This window comes from Protomyctophum parallelum, assembly GCF_964188405.1.
Source record: "Protomyctophum parallelum genome assembly, chromosome: 5".
Lineage (NCBI taxonomy): Eukaryota > Metazoa > Chordata > Actinopteri > Myctophiformes > Myctophidae > Protomyctophum > Protomyctophum parallelum.
Genome location: NC_139702.1, coordinates 22,217,490 through 22,243,938, shown reverse-complemented (window position 1 = coordinate 22,243,938; position 26,449 = coordinate 22,217,490). Strand labels below are relative to the sequence as shown.

Here is a 26,449-nt window from a genome sequence, read left to right as displayed (position 1 = left end):
TTTAATTCATAAAAGGCATGGACACTTATTTGAATGGACTGAGTGTGCTAGTTTTTTCTACTGTGAATAACAATTGCTGCCAAGCTGCCCTTGTACATTGATTGATTCATTGAATATTTTATTAGACAGAAATGTCTAAAAGGATAACAAGGGACACATGGGGACTTGTGTTTCCATTGTGGTCTTAATTAATTGCATGGCAATACAATTTACAATTTACAATTTAGGCATTTAGCAGACGCTCTTAATCCAGAGCGACTTACATTAAGCAAGAACAAAAAGCATGCAGGGAATACATCACATAAAAGCATTTATCATGAAACATGCGTAAGCTAAGAAAGTAAGTAAGTATATAAGAATATCTATATAATTAAACTATACATATAAACTATACATATATACTACTATGCTATACATATGTAGGCTACTATGGCGTGCTATAACTATATACAATGCAATTATAGTGCTGTCTACATAACATGCTATAAGTCTGTATCAAATGCTATCTAAGTCTACGGAAATGCTATCTAAGGGGGTAGGGTAAGTGCTATGGGCCATGATGGAGTCTGAAAATGTGGGTTTTCAGACTACGGCGGAAGATTGGGAGTGATGCTGCAGTTCTGACTGCAATGGGAAGTGCATTCCACAGTTTTGGAGCCAGAAGGGAAAGAGTTTGGGACGTGTGGAGCGTTGTCCCGGCGTTTTTAGTGAGGGTACTTCCAGCAACATTAACAATATATACGTTCATTAATATATACAGAAATCATTGCACACCTCTGAGTCTGAGGTACAGTTGTGGAATACTGCAGTATGTTTATGTGTACAGTACTACATAAAGTCATAAAGTGCCTGTGTGTGGGGGAATAAGTTGGCTCTATATGTGTGTACTATAGGGCCTACCTTCATAAATAATAAATTAGTGTGAAGCACATGGCAACAGGCCTTGTTCATAAGCCTAGATGACTGGTGGAAGTAACACTCAGCCTGTCAGCTTGACAGTCCAGGCCTTCAAAACCACTTGCCAGGCGTTATAGCAGCCGAAACAAACAGTCCATGGTTCGGCTAGGGCCCTTAATCATCTGATGGGCTTTACTGACAGCGAAATTCGCATAGAGGGAACCTCACATACACTAATGCTCTGGGCCAGGGGTGCCCAGAAGGTAGATTGTGATCTACCAGTATAGATCACAAAGGCTGTGCAGGTAGACCACATGACATGCACCTAAAATGTATTATTTAAATGTAAAATAAAAAAGGCATCTTCCGCTTGAATTAAGGTGACTTGATTGATTGACATCAAAAAGGGCCTCAGCTCAAACCCAACCCTCAAACAGCTCAAATGCAATACTTTGTTTTCAAGTATTGTATCACAAACATATAGCATTACAAAGTTAAATAAAAGTGTGGGCACCTCTGCTCTGGGCGGTCCACACACGGTCGTCTGCAGTGCTTTTCAATTGAGGGCAGGGCGGTTCCCATGCCAGGTGCATGCATACAAGTCAGGATACTCTCTGTGCCTTTAGATTTTAGTATTTTCAGAGCACTAGGCCGGGGGGGTATATATATATATTATATATATATTTATATATATATATATATATATATATATATATATATATATATATATATATATACACCACCACACGGCTGCTACAATGTATTTCAAACCAGAACAGAATATTTGTTCTTATACACAAGATACTATATATATATATATATATTTATATATATATATTTATATATTTATTTATTTTAATATGTATTCGCATACCAATGCGAATACAATTGCTAATTGCTTTCATCACGTCACACATGATCTAAATCATGCGATGAGCTAAAGAGAAGGCTGAAATTGTGACTAGGCACATTTTCAGCCCTCTCTTTAGCTCTCAATCACTGTTTTCCTATACATTTCTCATCCCTAAGGATGGGAAATCTAGTTCTCAATATTTCTCTATGATGCTATTGTTTGTTTTACTATGGCCCCCTGCTGCAGCATATGAACAATTACTATATTGTCCATGCCATGCATATGCTTATTAACAAATGCCTGGACTAATGCATGACTGCACTTTAACTTAAGTGTTGCTATTCTATTATTGTGTTGACTTGTGTGCTGTGACTCATTAGTGTGTTGTATGACTGTTATCTGTGTTGCCCTGTCTTTTTGCAGTTGTTGGTTGAGTTGGTCACAAGGGAGCCGTAAATAAGCTTAAACAGTGGTCTGTTTTTTAAACATGACAAATACATGTGGATCTGACCTGTCATAACGGGAGAGTCTCGGGATGTGTGTGTCATTAAGATAAGGCGGTCTCTTGGGAAAACTGAGATAAATGGGTTTCTCTCTATAATCACTTAAACACAGCTCCTCCACTTGCACATATCGCACAACTTCTGCTCTCTTTACCATAGATGGTGTGGACAAAACAGGGTCCTGGACTGTTGCCAAATAGCAAATACTGCAGATAACAAGTCACCATACCCCACAGCATTCTTTTTCTTAAACATACATTATACACACAGGTGATATGCTCAATTACCATGTCCCTGAAAGTGAAAGCAAATATCCACTCTACCTTATTACCTACCGTACAACTGATAAACTGCTCTCACAATCAACATGTTTTCAGTGGCTCAAAGCTAACTTTCACTAGTGGCTGGCTAACTGTTTCCAGATGGGGCTGTCTACACTACAGGGCATATGCGAGATCAGTCTTTCCCAGAGCATTGTACCCGATGGACATGAGTGGAGGTTATTATTCTGTGAGGTTGGGGTTGGGGTTAAGGTTAGCCCTGGTCCAGTGCATTGCCACTGGACCAGGGCTAGGTTAAGGGCTAGGTTAAGGTTCGACATAGTGTTTGTGAGTTTAAGGTTCGGGTTAAGTTAGCCTCGGAGACCCAGATGTCTAGGGTTAAGGTTAGGTTTAGCCATAGTGTTTTTGAGGTTGAGGTTAGGGTTAGGCCGGGTTAGGTTTAGGCACGTCCATCAGGTAGAAAGATCTGGGAAAGAGATAGTCCCCAGGGCATATTTAAATTTTAGGCCTATCATTTAACAGGGAACAAGTTAGAGAGAGAGAGAGAGAGAGAGAGAGAGAGAGAGAGAGAGAGAGAGAGAGAGAGAGAGAGAGAGAGAGAGAGAGAGAGAGAGAGAGAGAGAGTGCAGGGAAGAGAGAGCAGGGTTCTGTCAAATGCATTCTCCTCTGCTGACTGGGACATTTCCTGTCTGGATTTTCAGGGATTACGTTTGTGTGTGTGAGGTCAGCATGTGCATAGCGGGACACAGAATCCAAATACGGACAATTCAAACAAATAAACAAACAAACAGAGTTTATGTGAACGTTTGTAATTAGGTGTCAAACTATTAGTATGTACTAGGCTACTAATACTAAGTTCCACTTTTCTGCCAGATCTTCTTTCTGGCCACAGGTTTTGCAGCAACAGATTCAAATAAAGAAAAGAGTTGTGTCTCACATGATGTCACTAAAAGCTTTTATTTCACCAAAACATTGCATCAACACTACCCTGACCTTCACAGAGAGGATTTTGTTTTACTAAATATGTGAATTTAAAAAGGGACCTTTGATCCAACAAGGCCATGTAACGAGAAGTGGATATGAATTACCGGGTATGTAAAAATGCTGATTTATTAAACAAAATAAATCCAAAACACTGATCCGCTAATGTTCATATATAGCCTACGGGAGTGAGTGTTTTTGTATGAGAGTGTGTCCCAAAGGTCCACTGGCTCTGTGGGCCGTTTTTATGACCTGCATATTTACAGAATTGTGGCTGGTGTCATGTTGCTTGGTGAACACACCCACCAAGACAGGACAGGACAGGGCAGGTTGGCTGCTGTACAAAAGACACACCTATTGTGTTTTTTGTGGTTTCACCCGTTGACATGGCACACATTAAGACACTACTTCTGAATTATATCCAGTCCACTGTTAAACTGCATGGGTGTTGTGGTCAGTGGACTAGTATTTGGCTGTGCCCCCCTCTATTTTTCTATAGCCTACTGTTCACATATTCCCTTTTTTTAACTGTGTATTTGCTGATTTTAATTTCTATTTTGCATAGATGTGTATATTTGTATGTCTTTAAAGGTAGTGGAAGTGATTTTCTTTGGTTAAAATAAGTGTCTTGATGAATTGAAAATGGAGGACCCTGATGTAAACAAGTCTTTAGTGCTTTTTCTGGCAGAGTTTGTATTGACCTGTACTTTCTTTGAAAAGTACCCATTCCACAAACTGTTAATAACATTTTCAGTCAGTCAGTCAATCAATCAATGTGTGTGTGTGTGTGTGTGTGTGTGTGTGTGTGTGTGTGTGTGTGTGTGTGTGTGTGTGTGTGTGTGTGTGTGTGTGTGTGTGTGTGTGTTTCTCACTCACTCACTGACTCTCTCACACACACACACACACACACACACACACACACACACACACACACACCTACATTATGTGTGTATGTACATGAGGGAGAAACAAAGCGATAAAAGCAGAACTATAGTCTCCACCCATGCTACGTCACTGGAGACCTTTGCAGGTGTCAAGTGAGAGAACATTTCTTCCAGTTTCTCTCTGACTGGCACTGAAAAGCCTTCCCATGTTCCGGATATACAGCCTACTACTGGCTGAGTCGGAAAACTTTGGGGGTTTCTCTTCTTCTCCGTCAGTGGGGGCTTGGCCTCTCATCCGCCGTCCTGCTTTGACACCACCCAGCTAGTTGCTTGTTCTGTGTGAAAGTCCGGTCGGCGGTTTGCGATGTCGGCCGTCAAAGCTCTCCAGCAGTGGTGCAAGATCCAGGTCGACGGATACCGGGATGTCGCTGTCACTAACATGACCACGTCTTTCAGAGACGGACTGGCGTTCTGCGCGCTCATACACAAACACAGACCTGACCTCATGTAAGTAGGACTCACTCACCATCCACTCCATTCAACAACCAGGGGACTCACTCACTGGTCTGGACAACACACTCGTTACAGACACTTCTCTCGCACAAAAGAAAACGGTCGGCATGCTCTTTCCCTTTTATAGTTTACGACTTGTTGCAACAGGAACACTATACCTCCACGTCGCAAAAATGGCTTTCCCGTAGCTATTATTATGTGAACAACAGGCTATGTAAATTGCTAACTTGTAGGTTTGTAGCTTTGTTGGGAATAATGGGATTGCTCCTTTGGCACTGAAAGTCAGTGAACCCTGGGGATTATGTGGAAAGCCGAGTGGCAGAACGGAATTCACACAGCGGTGGGAGTACGCCCCCTAGGGAGTGTTGCTGTTCTAATCTGCTGCTTCAGTTCTGCAGAAGCACTGAAGGCTGCCTGAAGAAGAGCACTACCTGAACTTCAGGTAGTAAAGTGCTGCTGTGTACGTGGTTTTTAACGTTTTCATTTAACGGACCAGCAGAGTTACAGGCCTATATGGTCCATTTGGAATCCCCTCAAGGAACCCTGAGTGGTGGTTGTCCAGGGATGGGACCCCTTATCGTCCTTGAGGGGAGCATATCTTTGGTCCAATATCTCCAGCTAAATTATTGATAGTTAATCTTCACCATTAAGTAAATGCAACTAGAGGACGTACAAGAATGGCTATTTTCCTCAGTTGATCAGTTTTACTATATCTGTATCTTCTTTGGGTAAACCATAATCGAATTGGGGTCTCCCTTGTACAGGGTGATGCAATATGTAATGAGTGTCGCCAAGCATTTATTTTCTACCCGGAAACACACCAAAGCAACACACCAAAATAGCAACAGAAAGAGCAGAAAGGTCTCATCATTGCTCCCTATCACAAGTGACAAAGGTGATTTTGGGTGTCCTGCCCCTTTAAAATGAAAAAGGTTTAGGAGGGTGTCTGCAATAACCTTACTGACCCCATGTTATTTTAGATTTATTTTTATGGTGAATTTTGTAATTTACAGTGCGGTCAGTGTCAGAATGCTTTTGGTTTAGGCATCTCTGTATGCTCTCTCCTTTGACTGTCTCTAAACTGAGCTTGACATGACCTCCACATTGCAAGATACAATATCATATCATGATATCATGATCATGGTATGGGACGTGAGAGGGATTTAACTTCTGCAGAATGATCGAGCTCCCGATCATCCTTTTAAGGACATGTATGTTTTAAGAAAGTGGGTGTTTCTCTCATGGGTGATCCTCCACTCCCTCCTTTGGTATTTTGTCTTCATGAAAATAAGAAAATCTGCGAGGGAATCATGGGAGAGAAGAGAGGCCTTTGGTGCTGCTGCAAGGACAGGTTTGGGCATAATGTGGGTTCAGAGAGAGAGACAGATCAGTAGGGCCCAGAGAGTTAACTATACTTACCTTACACATCATCCCTCTGGGCACTTAATGTTATGTCGATAAATGCCAGTTAAGTTCCAACCAAAAAAAAAATATATATACAAAGGCATTTGAATGAAAACACAATGAAAGTGATATCTACAGTAAGCTGTTTCACCATCATAGACCCTGGTTGGTGCTGTAATGCTTAACCCATTAAAACCGAGAAAGCATCTGACATTTTTAGATTTTTGCGTTGGCTATTCAAAACAGAAAACTATTAGGATTTAGATGACGTTTATAGAATCGGCCTTAGGTCTTAATGGGTTAAACAGCTTATAGTACATTATCAAAATGTTTTGGGATTGTAAAGAAAACTACAAATCTGAATAAACTGATGCACTACCCTGGGAATATTAGGTTGTACAGTCAGAGTTATTGTAGTCATGGTGCTCTTTGAAGGTGCTTCAAATAATCCAAAGACAACACATTGTAATTTGGAAGATTCCTCTTGGGTTGTTTTCCCCCAGATGGTTCAAGGCACTCTTGAATAAAAAAAATAAAAAAATAAAAAAAAATATATATATATATATATATATATATATTTTAATGCTTTGTTTATTTATGTATTTCCAGCAAAACAAAACAAAAAACGCATCTGCATTCCAACAATGCAGATTTGTGTATCTGCATTGTTGGAATGCAGATGCGTTTGGGCAAGCAAAAATGCCAGGACTTGTTTTGGGATTGATTGTTTTGTTTAGATATTATTATTTCAAGTGAAGAACCTTAGTGTCTCTGTGTGCAGACATCTGGACACACGATTACTCACTATAATAAATCATTTTGACAAGCTTTTATCAAAGCAATCTCTGTGAAATTGTCATTAGAGGCCAGGGAACCATTTTGAATGTGCCTTTTGAGTTACATAACTTTTATGGGTGCATAAAAAAGCCACGTATGTGTCTTAACCGGCAATGCAAGTCTGTGCCACGGTTGAGTCTTTACACTAAGGCCACTTATGTCGGACTATAGGGGGAGGGCATAGTGACACGTCTGGTAGGATTTTGGCTTATTTGGGCGCCATCTTCCTGCCTACATGTAGGCTAGTAGGATGCTAGGCTACTTGGCTGCCAGTCTGTAGTTCGTAAGTTTGCTTGTCAGTGACGCTGGTGTCACAATATTATTGTCACTGCAGTACACCATCTTCCATCTCTCTACTATCTACTATTGACTTGTCACAACTCTTCTACTCTATGGCTCTGGATTGACGGTGGTATTATTATTATTCGTCTTTAGAAAATGTCCGGGTGTTCTGATCTGATAGCCGCCTCCCCTCACGTCAAAACAGTTCTTAATGTTTACATCTTACTTGACGAGAAGACATGTGGACATATCCTTATGGAACCAGGGAGAGGGGGAAAAATCATAATTCTGACGGCCCGTGGTGAAATGGACAAGTTAGGGTATAAAAACGGACAGGGCAGACCCATTACTGTTGTGAATCAAGGTTATGTTATCTACAATGGTATATGTCTCCACAGTGAGGCTGGAAAATGTAGCCTCGCAGCCTACTACTTACTATAGCCTACTAGCCTACTGGTAGGCAGAAAAATGCCAACCAGAATAACCCGTTCTGAGCAAGGGGCCAGCTAAGCACTCCAATGTTTTTTTTTTTTTTAAAGATATTTTTTTGCGGCTTACGCCTTTATTGATTTTTTAAGGGATAGAAAGTAGGCTGACAGGAAACGGGAGAGAGATGGGGGGATGACATGCGGTAAAGGCCGTGTCGGGTCCGGGAGTCGAACCCGCGGCACACCGCGACTGGATCACCAGTCCGGTGCCCAGACCGTTACGCTACGGCCTGGGCCAGCACTCCAATGTTGAAGCGCTGGGCCCTAGTGGTAAGAGGAAGGACTGCAGGCGGACCCGTGGATTCTTGACGAGGAAACCCCGTGCAACCGAGCGCTCAATGTTAAAGCCCAGCTGCACTTCCGCATTGCTGAATCGGCGAAAAAAGGCGTAAGTAGATGGTCCTTCCGGGTGCTTCAAAACGCCACTGAGCAACTTCCACTGACATGAATAGCGGAGGGGGCGGAGCTTCGCGCCAGATCAGTCTCTATCCTTTTAATACTCTATGGTTCTGAGTGAAACTGCTCCCTATGCACTGGCCCTATTTTTATGTCGGACTAACGTATGCCCCCCAACGTATAAGAATGCTGAAACATTTTTGTACTGTAAGGTCTCTTTTCCCTTGATTCTTTATCTTTTTTAGTATAATAGTATTAGTTTACTATATAATTTGATTAATACAAGATAATCAACACTAATACTTTATTTAGAACACAATCATAGTACAACGTGATTGCACGTGTTCAATCAATTATTCAATCAAAGGAAACGGCATAAGCAATATCAGTTTGCCTCTTCTACAAAAATAAAAATTACAAGTTAATTACAAGCCGGTCGGGCGTACCAAGCTGTCTTTCTCGGAGGACAGTCTTGTAAGACCATGGGGGCAAGACGGGCAGTGTCGGTAGGCCAATCAAAGCCAGGCGGGGCGTTACCATGTCTATGCTCGGACGAAGAATGGATTCACGCGTGTCAGATAACTTATTAAGGGATTTGTGCATAAATTACTGAATGACAAACTTGTCAACAAAATAATGAAGGATCATTATTGCTTACATTACATATGATTTATTTTAACCCCTCCCCCCCTCTCTCTCTCTCTCTCTGGCAGAAATTTTGACTCCCTGAAGAAGGACGATGTCTATGAAAACAATAAACTGGTAAGCTGTGTGTGGCTTGTGGACATTAGTGGATGCCATATTGAATTATCCCCCAACAGGGCAATATGCTGCCACTGTACCATTATACGTAAACTGAATGAATACTAAGGATGCAACTTTGCATTCACAATCTCTCATCCATCATCACCACTACTGTTTTTGACTCACTCCAGCTCCTTGGTTTAACACGAAAGACACTGTCTTGGTCGTGTATACAGAATGGCGGTGCTGCTTGACATTGGGATCAGATCTAGAGCAGCTAGAGCTCTGGTCAATACATCATGTGACATTGATGTCACAGCCTATACATTGAAGAGAAATGAATTGAAAGTGCACTATTGTGCTGAATATAAGACTATGTTTTTTTCCCCCAATGGAAATATCTAAGAAAACTGGGTCGTATTATAATCGGGGACTAGACTATTTGACATTCAATGTTTTTTTCCCCACAAATGAGTCTTGAAAAATGGGGGTTGTCTTATAATTAGAGTTGTCTTATATCCGGAACAATACGGTATAAATAACAGAAGGAAACAGTTGTAGGGTGTGCATATGTGACTGAGAAAAGCAACACAGTGCATTCCCAGGATGATTGTGGTGTTAGTTAGAACAATTAAAGGTCTTCCTCTGTCAGTCAAGTGAATTAACATTACAAGCTGTATTCTACAGACTGACCTCATTTCAAAAGTGAAAGTGGCATCACAGTAGTTATATAAGCAGGCCCGGTGTTAGGGAGGGGGTGAGGGAGAGATGCTCCCTCACAACTGGATCATCTCGCCCTCTAGGTTAAAAAAAAAATACTTCTGGTACTTTTGAATCAATAGTGTTTTGCTATCACTCCTTACTCGTTTTGCAGAAAAGCCACGCATACATAATGACGACAACCATGATATAACCAGTAAGACGCCTGAGGGCGAGAAGAAGGTTCAAGGTTCTTTATTATTTGTCTCCCGAGGAAGAAATTGGTCTTAGACAAGGGGCCCGCATGCAAGCGTAGCCCTTATGCCCATGTCGCTGCAGAGCAGCGCCAAAAATTCATCTTTCAAACCTCATGGTTTGATGAGGTCAGTATTGTGATCTTAATATATGGAGATCCAGGTGATGATAGTCAGCTCCACATGGAGATCCATGTGTTGTACCAACTTGGTTCATCATGGTTATCATGAGACTGGCACAATATTATGGGATATATTGACATTTCCTATATATGGGCTTAATATTTATGACATCAGGGATATATGGGCATGACAGGGTTGTATTAGGGAATTAGTGCATTGTCTTGGAATGCCCATATATGGACCTTTTTTTTCTTTTCTTTTAATTTTTTTTAATTGACCTTTTCAGGTCTGAAACAACAGAGCTTCTTAATACAGCACATTGAGAAGCACGAGTTAAACTATAAATCTGTTCAGATGTAGATTTGCTGGTGGTGGCACCACTGGCGTTCCCTGGCCAGACGGCGCCGCCGCTCATCTGCAGTTTCCTCCGTGAGAATGTGGAGGTCACGCTGCTGGGTCAGATCGGCATGTACGCTTGGGTGACGGAAGACTGCTGGGCGAGCACTGGCGCTTTTAAATGGGGGATCAGATTAACATATCCACCTGGGTGACAGCAGACTGCTGGGTGAGGCGAGCGCTGGCGCTTTGGCATGGGGGGGTCAGATCAACATACATATGGAATAAATTCTGTACTGGCCATATATGGAGCGTGCCTTGAGTGTACAGGGTTTGATGAGGTCAGATCAACATGGAATGTCAGAACAGGTCAGCTCCATATATGGAGATCTATGGGTGGCAGCGGGGGCAGTGTATTTGAGTGTACAGGGGCCCAGGTAGGGCCTGTTGAGAACTCTAGTTTTCGCCAGCTGCTGGGCACGGCTGCACTAATAACTTTGGGGCAGGCCCGCCTAGAGTTTAAATGGACAGGTATCAGTCAAAAGGGAGACATCAAAGAGGAAGGATGGATGGGGAAGGATCAACATATGGAATGTCAGAACAGGTCAGCTCCATATAGGGAGATCTAAGGGTTTGAGGTTTGAGGTGAGATGTAGAGTTGCTGTCCAATATTGATGGCTTCAGGGATCTCCATATATGGGCTTAATATTGATGACATCATGTGATGTCACGAGTCATGACCATATATGGGGCGTGACTGACTGACTGACGGGAAATGCACGATTTCATAACGGCGATCTGCGGTCGCAACAATAAAACTATCAATGAAACACAGGAAACAAAAATCGAGCAAACAATAGCAAGGCTCTCTGAAAACTAAGTGAAAGGGCACACCATAATATTTAAAACAGAAAATAGAGCCACAATAATATGATAATAAACACATTTTTATAGCTCAGTAGCTGATGACATGCCTCTGCTTGTCATTAAATCTGTTTCCCCTCATGCTTCCATGGAACTGCTTTATGGAATAAACTTGATAAACTTGTCTCTGCGTCACACACGTTTAGGTTTGGGAGAAATAATGTGCCCTCATTTTTGTTTGGTTCACAAGTAGGCCATTTTATTGTATTACTATTGTCGTTGTCTACACCAGGCCAAAGGCATGGGGAGAGTATGTTTTGCACTCCGTCTGTTCATGTGTCCGGCCATGTGTCCGTCTGTGGAGAGCTAATATCTGGCACCGTTGGCTTGATCGCAGCCAAATTGTGCACACAATTCAATTCAAAGGGCGAAAACATAAGTTTACATTGCCAAAGCAAAAAGTGGAACAATGCAATCAAAACAAAATGTATGTACTGTACAATTGAAAGTCAGAATCTCCAATAAATCAATTTATATGTACAGAGATAAATCCATGCAGATAATGCAGGAATGCACACAATGATCAGTCTTTAGGTGGTTGTGTTCCATTTGATATCCTTCTATCACAGTAGCTTACTAATCTTGCTGTGTTTGCACATTGTTGTACTTCGCCCAGCAGATATGAGCCTTTTTTTTGTCATTAGTTCAAAATCTCTGTTGTTGATTGTAATCTGTGGGAATTCATTTTGTGTATAGTGGGTGCATTTTTCACATGGCTATAAGCGCCACCAGGAGGCCAATGTTTGCAAAACACTTGTTTGACTGTACACCTACAGATTTTATCCAAACATCATGCAAATCGGTACACAGTCTCTAGCCATTAAACAAAACAGGTCTTTCTAATTTTTCATACTCTGCCTGATTGACTAAGAAGAAGTCAAGAAGTTTTTTTCCCACCACTGGCCTAAGATTGGCTTCCAATTCCACAGAGTATAAGAAAAACTAATTGTACACACAAACCTCTGTCTTCATCACTCCTCTGTTTTACATTATCCAAACACCATTTCCTATACCATATCTTTATTATTTTGAGGGAATGGTCCATATACTGTGGTGCAGTGCTCATTGAGAAGGAGCACGCACAGTCGCACACGCACGGATGTGCACGTGCGTACCCGTGAGCATGTCGTGTACCTCACGTGCAAAAACAACTATTCACATTTCACACCGCTTACAAAAGCTGTCGAGTGTCAACAGCGTCAATTAACATAGGGAAGACCCTGGCTGGATGCATATCAATGGTCCATATTGTGTGACCTGCTGTAGGTATACTGTTAGCCCCATATGGAACCTCTCCCTCCACTATGTAGCTCTGAGATGAGGTTCCACTGACCCAGGGGGACACCGGCAAATATTTTCCACAAGGCACAATTCTTACCTTCCCCCCCCCCCCCTGCTCTCAGATGTTTTACTTTCTAGCTCGCAAGAAAATCTAACCGACGAGTTGAAAGTTGAAACAAGTGTTTAAATCTCTTATTTAGCCTGTGGCCAGTCAAACCCTGTCTGCATGCGCAGTACTGCGTCCGTAAGATTGCATTGGGAAACCATATAAATGCATGCGTGTGTGTGACGTCATTAAAGTAGCACCCCACCAGTTAAACAAATCACCACTACAACACTGTCCATATAATTGAAATGTCATTTGTGAACTAGAAGACAAAGGATTACTGAAAATAGTAGAAACCTTCAGAGAGAAGATTATTGCTGTATACGTAATTAAGGTCAGGAATAAATAGTTTGGGAAATCACTTCCAATTGTCATTGTAAGAAGGGAACAAGGAATATAGAATGTGGAATTAAATGTTTTGAATTGTTCATGTTTGTTATGATGTTTGAGCCTGGATTGGTAACTAAACAGCCATAAAGAGTAATGTAGTCTTGGTCAACGAAATAAATTATCTAAATTATTTTTATACCACACACACACACACACACACACACACACACACACACACACACACACACACACACACACACACACACTTCATCTGTTGGGTAAAAACCAATTCTATGTTTTTTCATTCCAGGCATTCCAGGTGGCACATGATAAGCTGGGGATTCCAGCCCTGTTGGATGCAGAGGACATGCTGGCTCTTAGAATCCCTGACCGCCTCAGCGTCATCACATACGTCTCCCAGTACTACAACTACTTCCATGGTCGCTCGCCCAGTGAGTAGACCTGTCACACAATTATTACATAATCGTCTAATTCAACAGTGAATATTAGCATTAAACAACGTTAAACTCACTTTGCTGCTCGATTTGCCACTCACTTTATGCATCCGCATACCCTCTATACTGCATATCGTAGGAAACCACCTAACTTGAGTTTTATTTTTTATTTTCATAAATCAATGCTATTGAACACCCTTTACGTCTGTGTGTTGGTTACAAAGATATTGAACCAATGAAAAGTATTAAAATGCGCTTCGGACAAAACCTCTTAACTCTATTGGACCCTCAAACAGTCTGCTAAAGCAGATAACTCACCCCCTCTCATGCAAGTAATTGACAATATATAAAGTCACAATACCAACTTTAATGAGGCAGTATTTGCATTGATTTAAAAATATAAGGTTTTCTTAATTTCCTGAAAAATGAACATTTTGGAGTTAGGTGGTTTCTCCCGGACAGCAACGATATCACAGAGGCAATGGGAGGAGTTCTCCAGGATAGCGTCCAACTTCCTCCTCACCCTACCCTCTGCAAAAACCTCCAGATTGTCCAGTACTGTACTACACTAGCCTTCCTCGCCAGCTTGTACAGATCAATTAGATTATACAGCTAATGCAATGTTGTTGTTGTTGATGAACACAGTAGAGAAGTGCCCATTTTAGAAGTGGGTTGTCATTCAACCACAGTCTGGAAGAAGCATTCCTTACCAACTTCTTAAGGATGTTATTACTGGTTTCAAATGCAAACGGCTTGTGTTCATATTTGGAAACCTCGGTAATGTCCATACATTATTTGTGAGAGGCCTGCAAATTGCAGGAATGCCCAAGCCAAGAGCTAAGGCTAAATTCTGTTAAAGCTAAAGCTAAATTCTGTTCAGTGTCTGTGATAATTCACAGTCACCACATATGGAGGAGACGATGCTTCCTGTATTCTGTATCCTGATTCCTGAAACACTTATTGTTGAGTTTCCCAAGTTTGAGCATCTAGTGTTGTTTGTGTTAAATGTTAAATGTGAACGCAAATTGTGTGTGTGTGTGTGTGTGTGTGTGTGTGTGTGTGTGTGTGTGTGTGTGTGTGTGTGTGTGTGTGTGTGTGTGTGTGTGTGTGTGTGTGTGTGTGTGTGTGTGTGTGTGTGTGTGTGTGTGTGTGTGTGTGTGTGTGTGTGTGTGTGTGTGTGTGTGTGTGTGTGTGTGTGTGTGTGTGTGACTGTGTGTGTGTGTTTGTGCGTGCGTGTTTGTGTGATTCCACTGCAGTTGGAGGTATGGCAGGTATAAAGCGCCCACCAGATGGCTCTGCAGATGAACCATCTGGGAAGAGGAACCAGCCTGTGGTCTCTAAGGCGTACCCTTCCTCCAAACCTGCCACAGAGAAGCACCCTCCGTCCTCCAACCTCATCATCAACACCTCCTTACCTGCCAGACCCTCAGCCAGCCCTACAACACAGGTAGACCGTCCGGTCTCATTGCACTTTGATTGGCTCCTCAAAACGGCACGCATTGAGGGAAATATATTGACTGATGTTTTGCAAGTAGGCACTTTTGAGGAAAGAGTATTTCCATAGCTAGTATAAATACCTACCTAATACCTACACGTATTAACATGCTGCAGTAGCTTTTTTGTGAAACAGAACAATGACGTCTTCAATGCTCTCTCTCTCTGACTTCATGAAGTCTTTAATATGTCTGTGACCCTTTTTAAATACATGTTTTAGATTTCTTACTTTTCTTGCTCCTTCAACTGTAACTCCTTTCTCTTCCCGTTCCTTCCATCTCAACCTCTCACCAGAACAAGGTGTTACATGAGCGCTCCAATCGGACAGGCACTATAAGCAACAAGTGTGTGTCCTGTGACATGCATGTTCACTTGGTGCAGCGACATCTAGTGGATGGGAAGCTCTATCACAGGAACTGTGCAAAGTAAGGTTTTGTTCCACTAACCTTGGATTGTCTTAAAAACTAATCTTTAGTTTATTATTTTTAACAGTATTTCTTATTCTGTTTTTGTGGTCTCTATTTTTGTTTCGCTGATGTCCTGACATTGGTTTGCATTCCAACCAGTCGCCAGTCTGCCTCCTATAAGGCCCATAGAGCACCGAAGTCTGACGTCAATATCGTTAGAAGTCCACAGGTTCATGTACTTTTTATTGTAATCCCCATAGGGGGATTTTAGATCGCCTCATATAAGAACTGTTTGAAAACTTCCATGAACCAGGGGATGAGTGAGTGACATCAGGACTTCGGCGCTCTTGAGTTCTCAAATAGTGACTTTGAGAATCACAGTAATAAATTACGAGATAAAACTAGTAGTACCCTGTACCCGTATCCTCTGACGTTATATACTTCAGCTTTAGTTTAACCCAACACTTCTTTTGCACTTTATTTGCATACATTTTGGTGTTTCAGTGGTACAGGTTGTAAAGGTATGGCACATATTTGAAGGCATTTGTCTTTTTTACATACAGTGGTCGCCATCCTTGTGCGTTTTACTATACTGTGTTTGAAATAGAACCTGACCGGCCCAGGCAGCTGGCATAGCGATCCGGACACCTAGGCCGCAGAATCCAGACAACCTTTGCTGCGTGTCACTCCCCATCTCTCTCCCCATTTCCTGCCTTTATTTACTAGCCTGTAAATAAAGGCATAAAAGACTCCAAACAAATAGAAATAGTAAAATACAACCTGACCCAGAAATTGCTTTGCTTTGACAGCACCCATCCATTTCAGTGTATGATATGACAACAGATCTAGAGTATGTCTTCTTAGGCTGTGGGAATAGCACTCTGTTGCCTACTAGCCATGAATAAACGAGAGCTGGGAGGCATTAAAGAGTGATGTCAGATAGCCTGGTAAAAGTATTTGGAATATGAGGCTCTTTTTTTGCGATAGGCAGGCTGTGCCGGCCTGGAGCCTACATGGCCCGAAGGACATTTTTGTGAGTGCCGGTAATTCCTCTGACTATATACAGCTTTTGAAGCCAACATAAATAACCTCCATTCACTCTGAGTTGCTTTGTCTCCGTGCTGCAGGTCTGTGTTCCCTGAACGTACACCATTAAGAGACGTGGCCAAAAACACGGATGTTAACAGAAACACGCCGCAACCAGTCCCTTTAAAAAGCAACGTTGTTAACCCGACACCTGCACCCTCCAGACTGGGCCCTACCTGGTTGGCCAAGACGGAGAAGTCCAGCCCTCAGGCCACCACCCCCGGGAATCCACCCACATCATCTCCAACATGGCGGCCTGCTTCGGGTCTCTCTCCTGTGGGTACGGGAAACCGGGCAGCTCCTGCATCCACCACCACCACCTCCTACCCCATCCCAGCCTCACGGAACACCCGTGACCCCACAACCACTACAACCACCACCACCACTATCACCATCACTCCAAGACCATCTGCATCTCCACGGAGTAGTCTTAACCCCACATCCATGATCTCCACAGCACCCACTGCAGCCCCACGAACCTCAGCCGCCTCGACTAAAACGCACCAGGCCAAGTTCAAATTCTTCCAAACTGGGCCTGATAACACTGCGGCTGAAGAGCAGGACAGGAAGAAGACGCCGACCCAGAACAGATGGTTGAATGTGGGCAGTCAGGGCTTAAGGACAGGGCAGGATGTGAGAGTGGTAGTGAGTACGGCTGGTGTGGATGATCATAACGGGTCTAGGAATGAGGGCACGAGTGGGAATGGGGCTAAAGCAGCTGGGCCGCCGAGTGGAGCTTCTGGACAGCTTTGGTGCAAAGAGGAGAACACTAGCAATAGCAAGAGCCAGGCAGCAGCCTTCCTCACAAAGAAACTGACTGAGGAGAACAACAACAACACTAAGCCAGCGTGGACTAATGTAGCACTCAAGAAGACTGACAAGTTAGTAACCTACCCACGCATGCACGCACACAAACTACCCGTCCCTCTCCATCAGCTGATAGCACATATTATACATTATACAGTACTAAAATTACATGCACCTCTAAGTTGGTACTCAATCGCTTTTCTCAGATCTTCTCCAGTTCAGCCTCCTACGAGTGAGACGCCGGTGGTTCGAGGAAAAAAGAGGCTAAAAGCAGATCCCTCGCTTCTGGCTGACTTGGACATTCCGTCTGTGACAAACACTCCTCCTAGCCCTACTCCAAGTCTGCCTAGTAAGAGTGGGCTGGGTGGCAGGACCGGCTCCCCCAAGGCTCCCAACACGGCCTCACCCAATACCACAGGTAAAAGGTGTGTGCGTGTGTGTGTGTGTGTGGGGTGGGGGGGGGATGTGGTAACTAGTGAGTGCTGATTTTGTTTGTTGGCAAAAAAATCTTTCTTTTCTTTGACAATTTCACAATTTAGGCATTTAGCAGACGCTCTTAATACAGAGTGACTTACATTAGGCAACATTTGACCAAGACTACATTTGATATTTACAGACTTCCTGACAAAACATTTAATTCCACACTATAATTCCTTGTTCCATTCTTGCAGTTGGAAGTTATTTCCCAGACCAGTGCAAAACTATTTATTCCTGACCTTAATTATACAGAAAATTGTCTTCTTTAAGGTTTCTACTCTTTTCATTAATCCTCTGTCTTCTAGGTCACAAATGACATTTCAATTATACGGATAGTGTTGTAGTGGTGATTTGTTTAACTGGTGCTATTATTATACGGACCATGCCCTGAATAACAGGGTTCTAAGAAAATAAATAGTGTTGGAAGGTGTGATGAAGAGATTGGCCCAAAAGGTGTCAAATATGCTGATGTTTTCCCAAACATTTCTCTTTCAGTAACGTCAGAGAACAGCGGTGCCCCCATGGAGTGGAGGTCTAAACTCAAACCCATCCAACCCAAGTGAGATTGTGACGTCTGCCTAAATGATTCCTATTCACCTTTTTCATATGGCCCATAAGTCTTTGCGTTTGTGTGTGCATAAGTTCCTCTTTCTCTTGCTGTGTTGCCAGTTTTGCGTGGCCAGGTCTATGAAAACAATAGTGGATCTACAAGCTCACAGAAACACATTCTGAGGTTGTACATCTGTTATTTAAAAACACATTGAGAATAAATCGAAATATTTTGAATATTCTTTTAAACATTTTAATAAAAAAGGCACAATATTTTAGATGGATGTCTGTGGACAATTACATATTAATCTGGGGTTGCCCAAATAAGCAACTACTGTAAACTTTAGAATCAAGCCCAAAAAACCATCAACTAGCAACTACCAATAATTTATTTGCAAATGACTTTACAGAAAAAAACAAGTCAAAGGTTATAATAAGCTTATAATAAGCAGAGAACATGGCAACACGGACTGAAGGAAGCAAAGCACACACACAAGGAGCCCCAGTACGTTGGCGGGGAAAGACGTGGATACCCTGCTGACATGCATCCTATTGTCCTTTATTGTTCTTATCCTGTCATTTGTCATATGAATCCAACATTTGTCCATTTCCATAACTGTTACTTTTCGCGATTCAAATTCTATAAGGCGAAGGTAGCAGATCTGCAAGCTCAAACTTTCGAACTTGTGGATCTGCTAATTTTGATGCTTTTGTGTGATGCTGTAGTGACTAAGTAGGGCGTACGTTTTTAACATGTTTAGTGCGTTAGTTTTCGATCATGAAAATAACTTCACTGCCCCAGTTTTTCCACTAACCTTTGAAGAATCACCTGGTCGTGAAGGTACCTCCATTTCGCGATCATCCCCCTTAAAATCATGTGGTCGCTTTTTCTAGGTAATATTCCACTAGCGCCGTCGATAACAACACAGAGAAACACAGCAACCCATAGCACGCCACCATTGTCATTGCATTGAGACTCGATTTCCCAGCAGCCCTGAGAAACGAGCGTCAGTGGTTTTGTTCCGGTCATGTGATCCAAACGTGTGACGTATGCCATTGAGGGTCCACTGAAAACCTTGTACAGTATGTCTCAAAAGTTATCAAAATTGGCGAATAAAACAAAGTCGGGAAATTCTGATTCAGCAGTCAAACGAGGTTTCTGCCCGACAGTGTGAACTAGCTAGAACCACTAGGCCCCACAGGCCAGTATCATATTATTTAGATACTGTAATCTTCCACCCATTCACCAAACACCCCAGACATGCCCTCCTCTGTCTGCTATGTCTAGGACAATGGACAATACTTGTCCATCTCTTGCTCAGCATAATTCCCCCCTCCCCCCCCCCCCCCCCCCCCCCCCCACACACACACACACACACACACACACACACACACAAACACACACGTATTATGGACAATAAGCTCTCTCTCTCTCTCTGCAATACGGACAATGGCACTGTGTGTCTACAAGTGCAATGTGTGTCAATGCCTCTATAAGAAATCATGCTACTGTACTGTTATCATTATCTCCACCACACTGACAGAGACTGCTCCTTAGATGTACACATTAGTAAATGTTTTGGTCCGATGCTGCCTTTCTTATTCCTGTAGACGTCATTTTATATAAGAACAATAATAAGTGACTTTATGTATAACACTATACATAAACAAGGGGTGTCAACTTATATACTGTAGGACTGTGTAAACTGGGCATATTCCAATTCTTCCAAACTATCCCTTTGTTTACAGTTTTGCTTGATTTCTACTCGTACTCATCTATCTCTCTCTCTTTTCCCATCCATCCATCACTCCCTCCCTACATACATCCTCAGACTTGATAGACTTGATGGCCCTTCTAAGCCATGGGGTCCTGGGTCTACTCATCTCCCCAGTGCTGCTGGCACACCGGACTCTCAACAAGGCACCAGAGGTAAGAAAGAACACTGTCCCACCTACAGACATGTCACACCCGTTTATTTATTTACTCCATTCATTGTCTCCACCAGGCCGAAGGCATGGGGAGAGAGTATGTTTTGCACTCCGTCCGTCCGTCCGTGTGTGTGTCCGTGTGTGTGTGTGTCCGTGAACAGCTAATCTCGGCCACCGTTAACCCGGTCGATGCCATATTTTGCACACACACTCCCTGGATGCCAACCATGAACCTCTGCCCCAAACTTTCCAGAACGGCCTGTTATAGCGCCACCAGGAGGCCGCTTTGTGCCAAACAAGTTTTTCAATGCCATATTTTGCACACACACTCCCTGGATGCCAACCATGAACCTCTGCCCCAAACTTTCCAGAACGGCCTGTTATAGCGCCACCAGGAGGCCGCTTTGTGCAAAACACGTTTTTGCACAGTACACCTACAGATTTTGTCCAAACATCACGCAAATTGCTACACAGTCTCTCTAGAGCCATTCAACGAAACGGGTCTTTCAGATTTATCAGACTCCATCCTGATTGGTTAAGATTGGCTTCCAAAGTTCACAGGAGTGCTCAGTTTCAAACAAAATGCTGCAAATCATGAACACATCGCGTGATTTCCGTGAAATTGTGCACCCACATTCCCACTAGGCCGAGGACGAAATGGACGAAATGCCACATGAACAATTTCAACTCAGCCTCAAGGTGGCGCTATAACTGGCCAAAAAGTGTTTTTACCTCTAACTGCACGGATCTGTGGATAACCTGGTGGAGACCTGTGCCCGGAAGGGCACTTTTTCTAGTTTCATCTCTTTTTTCCCCCCTCAGGCTTTTCGAATGGAGCTGCCAATGATACCAAGACAGAGTCAAAGTCCTCCAAGGTGGTTATGTATTCCATATCTTACAGGGAAAATATAGTTTGATTGCATAATTTACAGTAAAAACAAACACATAAGAGTTGCCTCGGACAAGTTCCAACACACACATGTATTTAGATAAAGACCAACGTTTCAGCAGTCCAAGTGAACAATCTGTTCCTGTAACCAGATCAGATATCGCATGTTTATCAACCCTTTTTAAAATCGGTTACATAATCCTTGGCTGAGGCTCTACACTACCGTATATCTTGATTGTATTGCGTTCTTTTAAATATTTGTTCCCCATGTTGAATGTGTCTACTGTGTGTGTGTGTGTGTAGCCAAATAAGCCAGACTACATCCCCAAGGAGAAGATTCTGAAGGAGTTGCAGGAGATTGAAGACAACCTCAACGATTTGGAGAAGAGAGGAGTAGATCTGGAGAAGCGCCTTCGGGACAGTGAAGAAGGTGGAACATGCACGCATGACGCACACACGCTTCAATTTGATTGTTTTACTTGCAATTGTAAATGTGTTTTGTAAAAAATGCGTTGGTTAATGTGTGTGATGCACTGTATATTCTCAATATCATTGTAAATGTGTGTGTGTGTGTGTGTGTGTGTCAGAGGGAGAAGAGGATTCTGATGCGCTGATGGTTGAATGGTTCACCTTGATCAGGAACAAGCAGCAGGCCATGAGGCGTGAGTCAGAACTGGTCTACATGTGAGTATGATTATGAACTGATACTTTTATTGTTCACCTCCCTCAACAAAATTATAAGGTGCTCAATTGATCCTGTGATGGTTATTATTACGTAGTAGTTTTTCCCAAACTTTGCTTGTTCTACTGACAGGAGATTTGAGACTCTAGGATGGGGGCAGACTGGTAGCCAACAGTCTTAACAATCAATCTGCACTCGCAGGAAAAGAAAGAAGCCCTAATGCGTCCGTTCATTAGACTCTTGACATAAATCAAATACGTTACATTTTCTGTGAGTGTGGATAGTTTCTTAGGGAAACCTTTTGGTATTCAACACTCACAACAGAATTGTACAGTATAGCTGTGACTATAATGCTTAACCACTTAAACCTGTTTTGTCATTTGTCCATTTTAAAATAACGTATTATGATTTAAGCTTAAATTTACTGTATACATGTGAAGCAGGAGGTCGTTGCAAAAAAACAATGTATGCTCCCTCATTTTGTATTGTTGCTTTTTACTCCCTTCTTCCCTCCCTGAAACATGGGTTAATTGTGTTCATAACTTCATATACACGGTTGACAAAGCTGGCTGCACCACGGTGGATTCGAAACCACAATGGTGTTGTGCAGGGGCGCCGAGTGGCATTCCGATGCACCGCCATTCCGACTATGTGGCTTCCGTGCCGTGCGGTAAGGGTTAGTAATGGGTTAGTAATGCAGGTGAGTCGTACTGGCAGTGCGTCGGAATAGCGGGCTTCGGAATGCCGGCGTGTAACCGCTAGGCAGGCGCTTTACCACTGTGCCCCCTTTTTATAAATGCATTTTGAGAATTCTCTCTCTTTCTCTGTGGGTTTGGGCGTGTAGAGCGAAAAATCAGGACTTGGAGGAACATCAGCCCACTGTTGAACAGGAGCTTAGAAGACTGATGAACAAACCAGGTGAAGAGACACGTATTACATGAATCAACTTTAAAAACTGCCTCCCCCTGGCCAGCCGGGGCGCCTGATGGAGGGGAAAGGAACTGGTTGGAATAACGTGTTAGATAGATAGATAGATAGATAGATACTTTATTTGTCCTTTCGGAAATTTGTTTTGTGCACAGCAGTCATCAGGATATACATAAAACATGCAAACAAACGGGTCACACAGTACATAGACAATAAAGAAACAGTGCCAACAGAAGGCCACCAGTCATAGTTCCAAGAGGCATCACATCACACTTTATGCATGCAACTGAGACGGGGCCTGCTTGTTCATAAGCCCTATACTTATAGGAACAAACGATCTTGAGGCCCTAGCCTGCAGGGAAGGTACCATGTACCGTCGCCCTGATCCTTCCATGCGCTACATCGCTACATCCAACCAGGGAAACATGAGTTAAGTCTGTTGCTCTCCCCAGGTTGGCGGAGGGTGTGTAGAGCCCAGGATCACATTAGATGATTGACACAGGGGTGAAAAATGGGTTACAAAATCGTGGGATAAAATATATATATAAAAATAAAAAAAATGAATCAACTTTAAAACTTTAAAATGTTGAGAACCCCTGTTCTAGGTGGCTATTAAACCTATTCCAAAGCAGTTGAATGGATCCGACACAGAGCTGTCAGATGCAGCCCTACTAGGCTAACATGTTTTGTCTCCATGCAGAACATTTAAAGACATCGTGGGACCGGAGGCGAGAAGAAGAGCTGATGACCAAGCTGGTAGAGATCGTCAATGACAGAAATTCCATCGTTGATAATCTGGACGAAGACAGGCTAAGGTAGGGGGGGGGGGGGGGTTGTGTGTGTGTGCAATTTGTTCAGACACATATGACGTAAATTCTCCTTTCATCATGGCAAATGTGACACGAGTTAGTACAAAAAGCTGTATATAGGAGGGGCTAGCACCCCTCAAAGAACAAGGAAAAATACAAGCAACGTGGACGAGGAACTGCAAGGTCTTAATCCGGCTAAATGGATCATCAGTGGTGATGATGAAGGAATTAAAAGAAGGAAGGATACATTATTTAAAATGGTAAATGGAGCATTTATATAGCACTTTATACAGCATATTCAAGGCGCTTTACAATTTTAACAAATTTACATTGAACAAATTCACACACATTCATACACCGACGGCAGAGGAAACCATGCAAGGCACCGACCTGCTCATGGAGACCAGTTAGGGGCTCAGCGTCTTGCTCAAGGACACTTTGACACTGAGGGAGCCCAGGATCGAACTGGGAACCTTCCCAAGTGGCCACTCTACCTCCGGCCGCCATTACCGCCACTATTGGTCCACAACCACAACTAGGGATTATCCCTGGAAGCCCATCCCACAGTGTATTGTTCATTAAATATTCAATAGGTTTGGGCAATCGCACTCTCTCCCTGGTTCGATTTGAGCCCAGGGAAATGAACACTACACACTAATTCAATGACAAGAACCCTGCTCTCACTGTATACTAAACTTATTTATGATGGTTCCTTTACTCTGGCACTTATCTGTGAGCCTCTCAACCTTACACCACTGATTGGAGTCATCCAGACTGCTCTAAACCCAGAGCCTTAACACTGTGATATTCTCTCTAATGCATTGTGCATTCTGTGTGTATATATGTTTGTTTCATCATATTAATTGCAGTGTGTTCTTAATTCTCTCAGGGAGGACGAGGAGGACGAGCAGCTAAACCAGATGATGCAGACGTTCGGTGAGTGTCGACACCCCGCGGCCATTTGTACGCAGTGTCCATTAGGCATCACGACCTCTCTGTCACCTCCGCTTAGTAGGCTTCGCATTATCATTGCTGTCGGGCAGAAACCTTGTATCTCCATATTTCAACTTTCTTTTACAATTTGTTTGTAAAACAAGTAATACTTCGTCATACACGAGTGTCGCACAAAAGTAGTGAAAATAACAGCTCTATAAGCTCACAGCATGCTGCAATGCGATGCATTGTGAGCTTGTAGATTTTGGACATACAAGGTTTCCACCCGACAGCGATGATATCCAATTTACTGCTGGACTTCCATCGTGAACCTCTCTAAATGACACAGATGTTGTGGATTTTAGGAAATGTGTGTGTGTGTGGGGGGGGGGGAGGTGTGTGTGGTTGTGTGTGGGTGTGTGTGTAGGTGTGTGTTGAAGGTGCTTCTGGGCGATGTTTGCATCTCATTTGATCTAATGACGGCTAATGGAAAAAGCATCAAACAAAAATGTTACCCCTCGTTTTTGTCAGCTGAGTTCCTATTAGCCAAATGGATAATGCAGCTGGTTAATTTGACCCTCCGATAGAACCGAGTTAAAGCTTTGCCCAATTTGCAATTCATGACTGAGAAAGCAGGGCTGAAATTGAGGAGATTTATTGAGCTCCAAGCGTAAGGTCGTTATGTTACCACGAGTGAACGTCGACCGCAGGCTAAAAGAATAGCCATTTAGATTTAATGTATTCAAAAAGTTAATATAAAAGTTTCACAGTTCAGTCCCACTCAGGCAACTGATTTCATAGTGTGTGTGTGTGTGTGTGTGTGTGTGTGTGTGTGTGTGTGTGTGTGTGTGTGTGTGAGGGTGTGTGTGTGTGTGTGTGTGTGTGTGTGTGTGTGTGGTTTTCCATATAGAACCTTCTCTATTTGCTTGCTTTCGCTTGTGCATGGATTTTCTCGCTTGCACACACACAGTAGCTCATTTGAAGATGATACTTGACTTCGATAGCCATTTTTGTCTCATCTCTAATTTTGTATCTTGTATCGCCCCCCATCAACTCACCTAATACCCCCCATACCCCTCCCCCTGCCCTTACCCCCCCTCCTTCGTCAGACCTAAAGAAAGACAAGGCGAAGAAAAAATCTCCGTTCAAGTTCTGGGGGAACAAGAAGGAGGGATGATACCAAGGGAAACAAACTCTGGGAAACAAATGCACGTGTGCTGCTGCTTTTAATGTGTAGTGTTTAGTTTTCTTTCTTTGTGTGGTCTTCATTTGGCCAGTTGGCCTGTGATTTTCATGGTACGCTATGTCAAAGCATACTTGGAGCTCCGTGTCAGGTGCGCAACTGCACATGCGCACGTGTGTGAGAGAGAGAGAGAGAGAGAGAGAGAGAGAGAGAGAATTGGCCTTCCCTCTTTCTATTTCATCATTCAGGATCAACCTGGTCCACAACACACACCGATGCATACATATGTTGGGAGTTTAATGACTCACCAGTATTAGCAGCGATGTGACTGATTCAACGCCAGAGTTGTTAGTTTAATCCTCTTCTAATCTTAATCTTAACGCACGCACGCACTCACACGCGCGCGCGCACACACACACACACACACACACACACACACACACACACACACTATTTCTCACACCCACACACGCACGCTCACACACAAAACTACCCAAATCGATCACTTGTGCGGCTTATTGAAATGTTGTGTGTACTATACATACATACAGTACGTACACTTGTGAGCCTGGGAGAACACGACTCTTTTTGATACTCTGTGTAGATCTGAGCATGTTTTATTCTGCGCTTCAGAACGGTTGCCCTTATGAATGTGTAACTTCCAGGTCACAACCCTGTCATACTCTTTCAGATGTGTGTTGTTAAT

General features: G+C 42.9%; 2 protein-coding genes across 2 annotated transcripts in view; both read left to right on the top strand.

Annotated features, from left to right (window-relative positions):
- Nucleotides 1–26,449, top strand: part of gaa2 (alpha glucosidase 2) — a 411,077-nt gene that overhangs the window by 57,154 nt on the left and 327,474 nt on the right. The gene's annotated exons all lie outside the window — the stretch shown is intronic.
- micall2b (mical-like 2b) lies at nucleotides 4,597–26,436 on the top strand. Its single transcript, XM_083765037.1, has 16 exons — nucleotides 4,597–4,906; nucleotides 9,033–9,081; nucleotides 13,427–13,568; nucleotides 14,828–15,018; nucleotides 15,360–15,490; nucleotides 16,600–17,439; nucleotides 17,572–17,783; nucleotides 18,338–18,401; nucleotides 20,233–20,321; nucleotides 21,143–21,195; nucleotides 21,513–21,639; nucleotides 21,797–21,893; nucleotides 22,736–22,809; nucleotides 23,519–23,633; nucleotides 24,517–24,563; nucleotides 25,670–26,436. The coding sequence occupies exons 1-16, from the start codon at nucleotides 4,764–4,766 to the stop codon at nucleotides 25,735–25,737; spliced, it is 2,442 nt and encodes an 813-aa protein (XP_083621163.1). The 5' UTR covers nucleotides 4,597–4,763; the 3' UTR covers nucleotides 25,738–26,436.